Source organism: Pleurodeles waltl, chromosome 3_1 (assembly GCF_031143425.1).
Source record: "Pleurodeles waltl isolate 20211129_DDA chromosome 3_1, aPleWal1.hap1.20221129, whole genome shotgun sequence".
Lineage (NCBI taxonomy): Eukaryota > Metazoa > Chordata > Amphibia > Caudata > Salamandridae > Pleurodeles > Pleurodeles waltl.
The window spans coordinates 1,297,737,256-1,297,749,992 of NC_090440.1; the positions used below are offsets into that span (position 1 = coordinate 1,297,737,256).

Consider the following 12,737-nt stretch of genomic DNA (forward strand, 5'->3'; position numbering starts at 1 on the left):
ATACTTAAATTTTGATAGACTTGCTCTTTAATCCGGTTTCTACAAGGGATAAAATATATAAACACCAACTCTGGTACTTTTTGTTCAAAGAAACCTTTACAATACCAATCATGCAGGAGAGTATCAGGTCACAACTGCAAACTAACACATCAGTTTAAAATCTAGAGAGTATTTTGTTCTCACTATCTGTTGGGAGCTTAATAAAACAGCTACCAACCCAGTAATGACAGTCATTTGTAATAATAAAGAGGTTATGGGTTAACAAAACAGGGATACTTTGGAAAGTAACCTTTCTGTTTCATAGATCCTTCAGACGCACAGGTTGCTGAAAACAAACCACTCTTGTTCTGAAAGAATAGGGAGAATGAAAGGTATGATTGAAGAATGAGAGGTATGATTGAAAACTGTGGAAGCTTTCGTTGTTTCTCTCTCTGTCCGCAGGGACATCCTCCGAAAACAGAGGGACTGCTATTTCCAGTGCCAAGCAGGATCACAAGTCATAAGGATGGTGTTAGCTGCCCTACTTTCAAGTTAACTGTGTGATATAGCAAGGCTCATATGCTCAACCTGCTCTTGAGGATGACCTTCCAAGATGGTCTATGGACACAAGATCATTCTTATATCTTTCCAGGGCAGAAGTAGTCAAGTCTGATTCAATGCCAGAAGTGGTCAGTGTTTTCAAACTCACAGTGCAGTAACAGATACATTTGTTGTCTTGCTTACCCCTCAGGGCCTTACAACCCTTTTTAAGTCCAAGCTACATTAAGATCCCTCACCAGTACAGCATGTATTAGAAACGAGTGAAAGACTTTAGACTGCCTGATTTATGAAAACATATAAAAACCATTAGGAGTAAAGAGTGGTGAGTTCTAAAAGGCACTTAGTAGTGCTGGTGTAATGCATCTTTCACAATTAAGATGCACAAAGCTATGGAACCCAAAATAAATAAGATTTGTCAAGATACTGGTAAATGTTGAGCAAAATGTAAACGTTTGAAAATTATGAAAGATGGTCTCCTCGCCAAAGGACACCCTTGTTGTATTGTGTGCTCCTAGACAGTGCCCACACACTTTATTGACTGTACTGGAAACATGATTAGTATTCCATAATCTAATTGCTGGGCTAGGCTGGTGGTGAGGCTGTCGGGTGTAGAATTAGTTTGGAGCTTACACTGTTATTGACACATGGGTGTATTAATACTATCAGACCGCTGCCAAGCCATACAGATGGGCAAAAGTTGATGAGCAGAACACAATCCAGTTTGATGCAGAAATGTGTATGTTTCTAGTGTACATGAACATTTGTCAGTGTATGGCAACCATCCAAGTCCGCCCTTGTTATGGATGAGTGCTGATTAGATAAAGTGCTAGCCTTCAGAGCTTCTCACATTTAATCTACTAGTTTTTAGATGTAAATGGGACAAAATGTCTTTTTTTAGTCCATTGATGACTTTATAATTATTCTGTACAATATTACCCATGTCTCTTTTGTTATACATCTGTCCACTTGGGCATTAAGAGGTAGAGGAAGAGATACAAAGCTACTGCAGGAAGAGCCTTTACTAGAGTAGTGCAGGGTTGTTGGCTTTCTCTGCCTCAGGTGGCCCATCATGAAAATAAATTACTTACCTGTAACTGTGGTTCTCCAGGATTGGTATCTTTCATAAATTCCCATGCTTGAATTATTCCCCGTTGTTGAAATGGGAGTTCCATTGTAAAACTAGACAGCAGTAGAATGATGAACATTGCTTAGAAAGACTTTATAACATTCATTTTAGTAATGTATCCGTATTGTTTAAAAGAACCAAACTCCAACCAATCAGGCAGCAGTACCCTCTAGATAGGGCACTCCCCTCAGAGGTTTCCATGCCTCAGATTTTGATTTGTAAGTCATGTTCAGGGAGTCTCCCTGAGCAGAGTTGAACTATATCTTTACCAAAATGGGAAAATTACTAATACCATAGCTTAATATGTTCTGTGGAACATACTGCAAAGTTTGAATTAGATATGGATAAAATAAAGATGTTTTATCATGTAGTTATGTTTTTTTAACAAACTTATTTTCAAACATTTTACATTTAACATCTAAAAATGCATTCCAAGATTTTGCACCTGAGCATAGATATTCTAGGTATGTCTGTATGTATGTATGTAGTATTTCTACAGTGCAAACCTAGCTAAAAGGCAGCAGAGAGGTCCAGCAATATTCTAATGTTTATGAATGTCAATGAAAATATTATGCCAGAAAGAAGTTATTGCAGTTGAACTATTATACAATATACCAAGTGGAAAAATACACACCAAACATAGTCCTTTTTTGGATTTTACTCAGAAGACAGTACATTTCCACTTATGGTAGGCAGTTCCAAAACTGCCAGAGAACGGCTACCAAAAGATACACATTGCACTATCACTCCCAATTAACATTTTTTAACCATTACTGTAGGGTGACTTGCATACCCTTCTAAAATATAAAACAAGCACATACGTGTGTGGAATACAATCAAGTTGTATCATACCTTGCTTCCAGTAAGTTGGGCGAGATGTGGCTTTAGCTCCTCTCCAATTACTGAGTAAACTGCTACCAGACAAAAGACACTGGCTTTTCGAACGCTGCTCTCAGTGTTATCATAGCCCTAGAAAACAAAAAAGACTTTTTTTAAAATAGCTTGAAGATAAAAAACTAAAAACGAAAGCAAAGTCAATTATTAGTCTTGACATATTTGTGCAGAACAGGAGGAAGAAAATGTCTTACATGTCTTCTCATGAACATACCCACTCTGTCCATGTTTGTTTTTCACTAATAGAATCTGAAAAAATTGTACATCTGAATAGGAATTCTCTATATTTGTGAAGCTCATTAACCTGCGTATGTTGGTAGCTTCCCTACACTCCCTACTTGGCAATATGGCAATAGCATAATCATTGGACAGACAAAAGATGATGTTTTTATTCACATATACAAGGTAATGAATCCATAGTGGGTCCAATAGCAGATTTCGGAACCCATGCTAATATCACTCCATACCTGGTTCACAACTGTAGTGTCTGCCTCAAACAGTTTAGAATGGGGTACATCATTCTGTAGGAAGTCAGACAGCAGAAGGGTAACAAAGGTCTGCATAGAATGCTGCACTATTGCACGGATGCAAGTGCTAATGTAAAATGCCCAATGGTGGAAAGGGCTGGTGTACAATGTCAAACGGGACATGGGTTTGTGTGGAACGTCCCATGGAACAAGAGCCTGTGTAAAATGTCACATGGGACATGGACTTGTGAAGAATATTACATGGGACAAGAGCTTGTGTAGAATGTAACAAGGAGCAATGTTTCGGCCAGAATGCAACACGGGGCAAGGGTTTGTTTAGAACATCACAACGGACAAGCGCTTGTGTATAATACCACATGGAACAGTTGTTTTTGTGTAATGTCACACAGGGAACGTTTTTAACAGAATGTCGCTTGGTGGCAAGGATGCAAGATGTAAGATGCAAGTCACCATCATATTAGAAGGGCATCTTTGGACAGTTTATAATCAAACTTTGCAGCAAAACGACAGGTAATGAATGCCTTTCGAGCCTGCTTCATGGGTGTACTAGTTTAATGAAAATGACAACTTGTTTTTCAATTCAGTGCTAGTGTTTTAACTGTAAACAAGAATGGAAGAAAACTTGGCTTACGACTAGTGCTCTATGACAGGACAGCTGTCAGCACAAAACAATCATTGACGTTTGAATCTTAGAGGGTTGCAAGCCTGGGGGGGACGAAACTAACATTAATTATCTGGCAAAACCCCCACTTTTTTACGTCTTAAATCTTAACGAGCTCCAACTTCTCATCTGGGAGTAGGACTTGTGTTAATGTTGCTTTAGGCATGCAAACAATGCTCCGAAATGAAGCAAGAGATAATCCGAGGAGGTGTTTGCTGAAGAGCCAACTGAACTAAAAGGAACATTTATGCTTCCAGTGCTCAGTATTTGGACGTATCAAAACAGAATAACACACCAAAATAGAAAAGGATTTCACCTACTGAAACAGTACTGGGGTTATCAAAAAGAGCACATAGACGGGTAAGCTGATAAAGGAAATACTAGTTATTTTCTGAACTGACGCTGGAACTGACGTTTGTGCTAAGGGATCACAACTTGCACATGCTCAGTTAGACTAGAGCTTGGGTATGAGGGCCACGTTACTTAAAGGAATTGAAAGCTGATCGATTGGGGGAACAAAAGTCATTAGGGAGAATAGTTTGTATTTCCAAGACCCCTGATTACCCATATTCTTAAACGTGAGGATATTCATTTTGCACAGAAAAAGTAGGTAAAGCGAAGGAAGGTTTTTAGTTATCAGTCAAAGACATTGATCAACATGGCCCAGAATTGGACATTAACCCTATAGGCACCATCCAATGAACAGAACATCCAGAAAGTAAAAGATAATCTATTAGTTTGTCAGACCACAACAGAAACAATATGCCTTTGAAAAGCCATTTATTTTGGCCGCCAACTACATGAAAAGGTATTTCTGGAGAGACTGAAGACACTACTGTAGGAAGTAGGATTTATGAAGTATACCAATGTAAGGGGACACTCTTCAGATAGTCCAGGCAACCCTTTTTGGTGTACAGGGATTGAAAGTAATAATCCCAAATGCTCTCTTTTATGGTAGTGTGGGCGAGCAATTTAGGCTTAACAGGGGGTAGTGCTAAGCATCTGTTGAACACACACAGAGTCAATATATTAGACATTAACTCAAGAACAAATCAAGACAAATGTTTATAAAAAGGTAGACTTGCTTATAGAATGTTTCAACACCAGAACATTTTTTAAAGGTAAGTACTGTGCAGTGTATCGATTTTTGCAAATAAGTACCAATTTAACTCAAACCAATTTTACGCAGTAAAAACTTTCTTTGGATAAAGTACAGTTATTGCATAGGGGTCTTTGCAAACAATTCTCTGGGGTCCCCTGTAGGTTGTAAGGTGCTAAGGGGGCAAGGTCGCTAAAAACACCAGCAGTACAGTTTTACCTTCCTTGGGATGTTTGGGTGCAATGGTGTTGGTCAGGTTGCCTTATGTACTGCACCGTTGGCGGGGCCACCTAGAAAAAGACTGTAAAGGGGGACTTGGGGACAAGTCCGGGAGCTCCCAACGGGGGCTCAGTCGGTGGGGGCTCTGGGAGCAAGGAAACAGTCAGTTGTCATGGAACTGGGCCGTGGTGCTCAGGTACCTCAGGTTTAGGTTGTCGGGTGCTCCTGTGTCAAGGCGTCCATGTTTCTCGGGTGGACCTGCAAAAGTGAGACAGAGCAGGGCAGCTGGGTCACTCTCGGGGATATCCTATGTGTTGCTGACGTCCCACTGTGACTGGTCCTCCTTATGACACTGGAGTCGGGATTGGACTACGAACAAGCTTTGGTTGCTGCAAGGGATTCGGTACCCCGGGTAGCGGTGCAGGATGGCTCCGGTGGGTCCTGGTATCTTCACACTTAGAGGGGAGACAGGTGCGACCTCCTGGACCACAGTGACCTCCTGAGCAGCTCCTGCATTGGTGAACCTGGTGGTCATGGTGCGCCGGGCGTTGCGTTTGGTGCCTGCAGGATGCAGGGAAGTGGCTCCTCCACTCCAGGGGAGATGGTGATGACTTGGTGAAGTGCTGGAGACCAGCCGAGGCTTTTGGAGGATGCACAGCTCTAAGACAAGTCGGGTTGTCATGATTGTTGGGACAGAAGCAGGCTGGCAGGGTTTTGCACTAAAAGTCCATCGGCAGTCCACAGTTCTTGCTTCTTTGGTTCTTCCTTGTCCTCTTCTTCTTGGGTAAGACGGATCTGCTCTTCTGGTGTCAGGGAGCCATATAAATAACCAATTTAGGGGCGCTTAGGGGAGTGAAGTAGCCAATGGACAACTTACCTTTGAGGTGACTACACCCCTAATATGACCACTTTCTGTGGGAGGAGTGCATAATCCTGTCCCAGAATACCTAGTTCCACTTAAAACAAAATGGTGAAACCCTTCTTTCGTGGAGCACATCATGCTGCCCACCATACAGATGTGACTAGGCTGGTAGCGCACCACGACTATTTGCATAGCTCATTTCCTGCCACAGGGGCATACCTGATGGTTCAGATATGTCCACCTATTAAGTATAATGCACCCTGCCTTAGGGCTCTAGAGCCTGATGTAGGGGTAACTGACATACACTTAGATGCAGTGAGGGGGACATAGCACACAGTTTGTGTACCACGTTATGTTTTCTCTCATGGCTTGCACCATGACACAATTTCATTTTAGATCTGGATGTTTTTGGCCCTCGGGAATACCTGCTTGTGACACACAGGCTACTGTTGCAAAAAATCTAGGCATTAAATTTGATACTAAGCTGTCCTTTCACGGCTACATTATTTCATTGGTTCGAGTTTGCTTTGGCATCCTACGCATGGCTAAGATGTTTTTGTTACTTCTATCTTCTTCATCTAAGATCGCTGTTATTTTGGCCTTGGTGTTGCCTAGATTAGACTATGAAAATGCATTATATGCAGGGTTGCCCAAGTATTTGCTTAGTAAGCTTCAGGTGGTTCAGAATGCTGCAGCAGAGATAGCCTTAGGTCTTCTTAGACAGAAGCACATCTCTTCTCGTTTCTACAACTTGCAGTGGCTTCCTATTGAAAAAAGGATATTGTTTGAAGTAGCTCTTTTAAAGCAGAGAGCCCTGTATCACTTTGGTCCTGTCTATTTATCTGTCAGAATCTCCTTTTATTAACCAGGGAAAGCCTTACGATCTAATACTAATTTTCTGGTGAGAGTTTATCTAGAATACATCTGAATATGGTAGGAAGAAGCTCCTTTTCTTTTATTGGTCTGCATAGCTGGAATACCCTGCCCTCGGACTTCCATCAAATTATGGTGGAGACTACCTTTAAGAAAACGCTTAAGACCTGGCTTTTAGTTTTGTAACTGTATTTATGTATGAGGCCCCTATCGCTGGGACACTCATGAGCAGCCGTGCGCTTTATAGATCCAATCACCATCACTATGACTCGCAGTCTGTGGTGGCAGGCTGTGTGCAATTTTTAAGGGGGTCTCTGAGGGTGGCACAATACATGCTGCTGCCCTCAGGGGACCCTCAGCAGTACCCGGGCCACAGGTACCAGGGGCACCATTTACTGGGGAGTTTCATAAGTACTGGAGTGTATGCTAATTGTACACAATTTATCTTATTTTGGGGAAAGAATAGTGGCACTGTGGACCTGTTTAGGAGGAACCCAGTGCACCTTAGTCGAAACACCTAAATACCAATGAGCAAAAAGTGGAGGGTGACCATGTCCAAAAGGGATTTTTCCTACATCTACCAACTAGCAACAGAGACAGGTAGTTATGTGGCTTGAGTCAGGAGATCTGTAGGTGACAAAGTGTTGGTGGAGCAACATTACATGGAACAGGGCACAGCGAATGTCAGATTGTTGAAGATTCATTTAAAGATTTAAATTAAATGAGGGATTCCTAAAGAATGACAGGAGAGGCTATACGGCTATGTCACAACTTTTGGATGAAGGTTCAGGGTACCCAGACGGGTTGGTTTGACCTAATGGACCAAAATACTTATTCATATTAGACTCTTAGACAGTATTGACACGCTGCATCTGAATATCCCTTGAGTGCATAGATCCTGTGCACTGGATTAATCAGTTAATAAAATACTAATGTATCTTGTTTTTGAAGCAGTAGTGAATTTAAATCGGAGTACATTCCATTCTTGGGCCAATTAGATTTTTTGCAATGGCACATGTGGTTAACAGTATGGGGAGCACTGTAGATTCCTCGTTTAGGCCAACTGAGATTATTTACAGCAATGCTGTATGCACACTGTGAAACAATGTGGATAGTAGCATGGACAGATTGCTTTTCATGCTCCGGAAATGCAGATTATCTACATGCCAATGTGGATTTGCAAACAGTAGAGCAACGTGAAAAGTGTCATGGCAGGAAAGCTCTGCATAGAGACAAAATATAATTTGCACACTAAACTTTTTTTTTAAAGACGTTGCTTTTTATAATATTGCATGCAGAACGCCATTTTGAATAAATTAAGTCAATATATTCTAAAGGCTTTAAGATGCAACACTTAGAAATTATATCGTCATCAGTGTCCAGTGATGTTAAAAACCATCTCAACAGCATAAATGTCCAATTGCTTCAGGAACATAATACAACCAGATTTGTCAAAATCTCAGAAATTATTCAAATGCATAACAATATTATTTTTTATTTTTTAATCATTAGTTTTTTCATAATGAATGAATCCCACAACTATCTGAAAGAAGTAAAAAATATTTTTACGAAAAACAAATAAGATCATTTGTCAATGTTCAGGTTATCCCATTTAACTCTTTGAGTGCTACTAATGACCTCCCAATCAAAGGCGCAACCCATTTGGTGCTGTCATGAGGTCACATCAGTGCGCAGCAGCAGAAGAGCTGCTCTTTTTCACAGCTCTGATACGTCTCTGTCCCACACACTCCTTGACTGGAGCGGAAGAGTCACCTGGTGCTTGCTTCCACTAGGTCCTAGGAATCAAGGAGAATGACTTAAAGGAGGAGGGTGATCAAAACGAGACTGACCTGGCTTCTTACTAAAGGGTAGTTATTTTCTTTGACCAGGCTTTCCTTTCAGAGACAATAAGAATGCTGATCTGTTGAACATCGCATTCTTGTCTCTCCAGCAGTATATCCACCCCTGCCAAGTGCCACGCATCATGTCATATATACTAGAACTGGAGACGGCAATAGGAAGTGCCAATTTAGAATTATCATTAAATTTTGATTTCTGGAGTGGAGGAGATCCAGCACACCTGGAGTGGGTTCTGATGCACAGTTGACTGACATAGGGCATAAAGGGGAGAGAGAACATAGAAGGACATCAAAGGCAACACAACTGCCTAGTGATTCAAACAGGGATTACTGGAGGATGGCATGGTGGTGCCGAGGGGTTAATGGAGAGTCACAAAAAGCATAACCTGGGCGCTCCACCAATTAAACTTGTTTTTTCTATGGCCACATCTTCCTTCCAGAGACAAGAACGCGGACGATGACCTATTAAACACCAACAAACTTTTGATTCCACAATTTGTCAGTCATATAATATTGGTGATTCTACTCTCGAGTTGGTTGCTGGTGTGAGGCAGTTCACTCCTAGGAATACGCATGACGGTCTATTTATGCTGTTGCTTTGTATAATGTCTGCTTTTATGTGCTTGTTGTGTGCTTGTTCCACATAAGTTGTGGCGGTAGGACATGCTTTATACCACAGTAGATTTCTGATGCTTTTCAAAAGTTACAGGCCTGGAATGTTTGTCGAATTTTGTGAGTCTGCCCGTTATACTGTGTTGCCTTACCTTGAGGCCTTCTTTGTGTACCTGTAAGTCAATGTGCTACACATGTGAAGTCCCCCTTCTTATTCTGTCCACAGGTGTACTGATTTTTTTCTTTTCCTTTTTCCAAAAGAGTTCGTGGAGAGCCCAGTCCAATGATGGAGCACGCCAGCTTGGGGGAGTGAGGGCATTTTCTTTTTTTAAAACAGGCTTCTTGGTCACGTTGGGCTTAAATATTTTTTAGGCTATGGTAAGACTGTTGGCTCTAGAAGCCAATAGTTTTGTCCTGGTTCATGCTGGTGTGGGTGTTTGTGATGGCAGGTAGTAATAGTCTTAAAGTAAAGGTGGTGCGGTGGGGAGGGGTAGTGTGCTTAGACATGTATTTTTGATTGGCAGATAGGGGAATTTCAATTCGGTCCCATTCAACAGGGCGTTTTGTGGCTATGAACTGGATATTCATGTGAAAGTGTAAGAAGTGGAATTTGTGGACCTGTCATAATGTGCGATCTTTGTATTGCGAATTACGTGGAAGTGGGATGCAGAGCAGGCTGGCTTTGGTGCAAGTTCCTGTTTTCAATGCACTCTTGTCTTTGGTGTTGGTAACCTGGGTTAGTGCAGTACCTTCGTGACCCACTTTAGAAGAGTCAGAAGTACAACCCATTATGCCTTCAAGGTTACCTCACCAGAAATATGTCTGTATTACCCCTTTAAGTCAGGGGTATACAAATCTCTATTACTGGAGATAATTGGGCCCCTACGCTCATGGCAGCGATGGGTGCTTGCATTCCCATGGTTAGTCTTTTTGTGTAAATGTCACCATTGCTTTGCCAATGCTTTTGGATCCTTCTGCATACTCCTTAATCTCTCTTCCATCCCATGAAGTTTGCCTTGATTGCTATCTATCGCCATCTCTAGGCAGTGAAGTGGATTCTATGGATTGCAGTGATGCTTATTTTTTGGCAGTGTTTCACTCCATGAATTTTAGAGGTAAATTTGCCCATTTTCTACTGGATTTTTGGGATTGTTTCAGATTTCTATTTCTTAATTCTTTTCTACTTGTTGACTGCGTATGGTGTTTCGATTTTGTTTCTTTTATCATTTAAGTTGTAGTATTTTTTGTTTTTGCTTTCTTAATTAATTAATTAGTATTTTTTTAATCTGCTTACTGCATTTGTCTTTCTAATTATATATTGAATCGCTGGTCACATTGCTCACAATGTTACCTAATCAGTCATTTCTTTTGGCTCGCCTCTTCACGTTCCATAGCTTTCACAAAAACACTTGTAATTGATAAATGCTTTACGGAAAAAACACAGAAATCCTCAAAGTGGCTCTTCAGACACGAGGGGAGAGCCAATACTACAATATTTACTGAACTTGGGAAACTCGGCCCATAATGCTTTGCAGGCTATTACTTTTAGAAAACATTTTTGCTCATTACTCATTCTGTGGTGGTCCTAGGACAAGGGGACCACCACTAAAATGTTCAGAACAGAGCACCTCTTCTGTTTCCATCATCTCTGGGTCTTCACACTAGGTTAGTGGGGACACCAAAATAATAATCCCACCTGCCATTCAGTGTATGTTTAAGCTCTCCCATGACTGGAACTTTGTTTTACAGCTGGAAGCGGTTTGTGTTTCAAGGCCTTGTTTGTGTTATCTATATAGTAGGCCTGTTAGCCCAGAAAATGTGTAATGCACTATGCCCTATAAGGGCTAAATATATGGTTACAGTGCAATACTTTCTGTCATTTTCTTTTCATGTGGTTATGCCCTATAGGGGCTAACTATGTGGTTACAAAACCATGTTTCTTACAAATGCTGTTTGCATTGTGGTGACCTTTAGGGGCTATTCTAGGCACTACAGTCAACATATCAACATATAAACATAGTACAATATTCACAGCACAGAAACTTGCCACATAATTCTTTGAAAGGCATTACTTTCGCAAAACATTTGTGCTCATAACTCAGCCTGTGGTGGTCCTAGGACAATTGGACCGCCTTCAAAACATTCTCCACTATGTACTCTTTCTGTCTACATCAGCTCCCGGTCCCCACACTAGGTTAGTGGGGACCACTAAATAATAATCTCTCCCACCATTCAGTTTCTATTTAAGTGCTCTCATGGTTGTCACTTTTGTTTTAGAGCTCAGAGTAGTTTGTTTTTTAAAGGTGTTGTTTGTAATTCAACCGCAGTAGGCCTGCTAGCCTGCAAATGTGTAATGTTCTATGTCCTCCGGGGGAAAATATAGGGTTACAGTGCATTACTTTCTGACATTTTCTTTTCATGTGGTTATGTCCACTAGAGACTAAATATATGGGTACATGACCATGTTTCTTACAAATGCTTTTTATTGTGGTGTCCTTTAGGGGCTTCTGAGCATTACAGTCTGATGTCAAAAGTATTTTTCTGATGAGTTTTTATTGGGTTTACATGATAATTGCATATGTTTTATTAATCTCTCTTTATTGCAATTATGACCATGATTCAGGCCAACTAAATATCCTTATTAGACTATGACTGTTTGAACACTCTTGTTATTATTGGGTAAAACTTCTAGCTTATTTCTCTCGTTACTCCTCAGTGCATGTCCTGTATCTTTTTTGGGGAATTGTGTTAGCCAGCCAGCAGCTCTGTTGGAGGGGTGGTAAAAGTGGTAGTCTTTTGGAATTAGTATGGCAGATTCAAATTAGGATGCTAAATGGAAACATGTTCATTTTTGGCTGCAGACAGAGAAAAAAGGTAAATGGAAGTACTTTAGTTATATGGAGGGCCACTGGAACTACGTTTCAGGAAAAGGCAAAATTTTGAGGATGGGTTGACCAATTTATGAGACAAGAAAAGTAAAGTTATGAATTTACAACGCCAATAGATCTAACTGAAGCAAAAGTGAGGCCTATTGCATTGCAAATGCTTGTTTTCCTTACTGTACAACGGCGTCTTGAAAGACATCTGGTGTAACACTGCAATGGCTCATGGCGTCCAGTTCTGAACAGGAGCCACATCAAGACCGAGAACATCTGAGGCAAGGCCTTCTGCGTCTTCTTACAGGTATGCAGGCACATTGGGTGCACTAAACCGTTTTATGCTGTCATGAGTTAGACGTTTTTTGTTGCCGTAGTGCATGCTGCAATGACAAGGCAGAGGCTCTTCCGAGACAGCGATTCTCACTCACTATAAAGTTTGGCTAGTGTTGGACCACTCTGCAGTGCGTTTTTCACTGAAGTCTATGCTCCTGGCTAGCACATAGCCGTGGATGAGCCTTTTCTTTTGTATATGGGATGGCTCCTTTTTAGGCAGTACATCTGCACCACGTTGTTGTATTGTTTATGTTGTTGTCGGGCTCGCGCTAGTTAGCGCGAGCCGGAGAAC

At 41.2% G+C, this 12,737-nt stretch overlaps 1 protein-coding gene across 5 annotated transcripts in view; it reads right to left on the reverse strand.

Annotated features, from left to right (window-relative positions):
- Positions 1-12,737, reverse strand: part of CLASP1 (cytoplasmic linker associated protein 1) — a 1,131,138-nt gene that overhangs the window by 18,178 nt on the left and 1,100,223 nt on the right. For all 5 annotated transcript variants that reach the window (XM_069224628.1, XM_069224627.1, XM_069224630.1 and 2 more), the window contains one exon: positions 2,519-2,635. In XM_069224628.1, the coding sequence (XP_069080729.1) occupies positions 2,519-2,635 (117 nt within the window). The remainder of the gene's footprint in view (positions 1-2,518; positions 2,636-12,737) is intronic.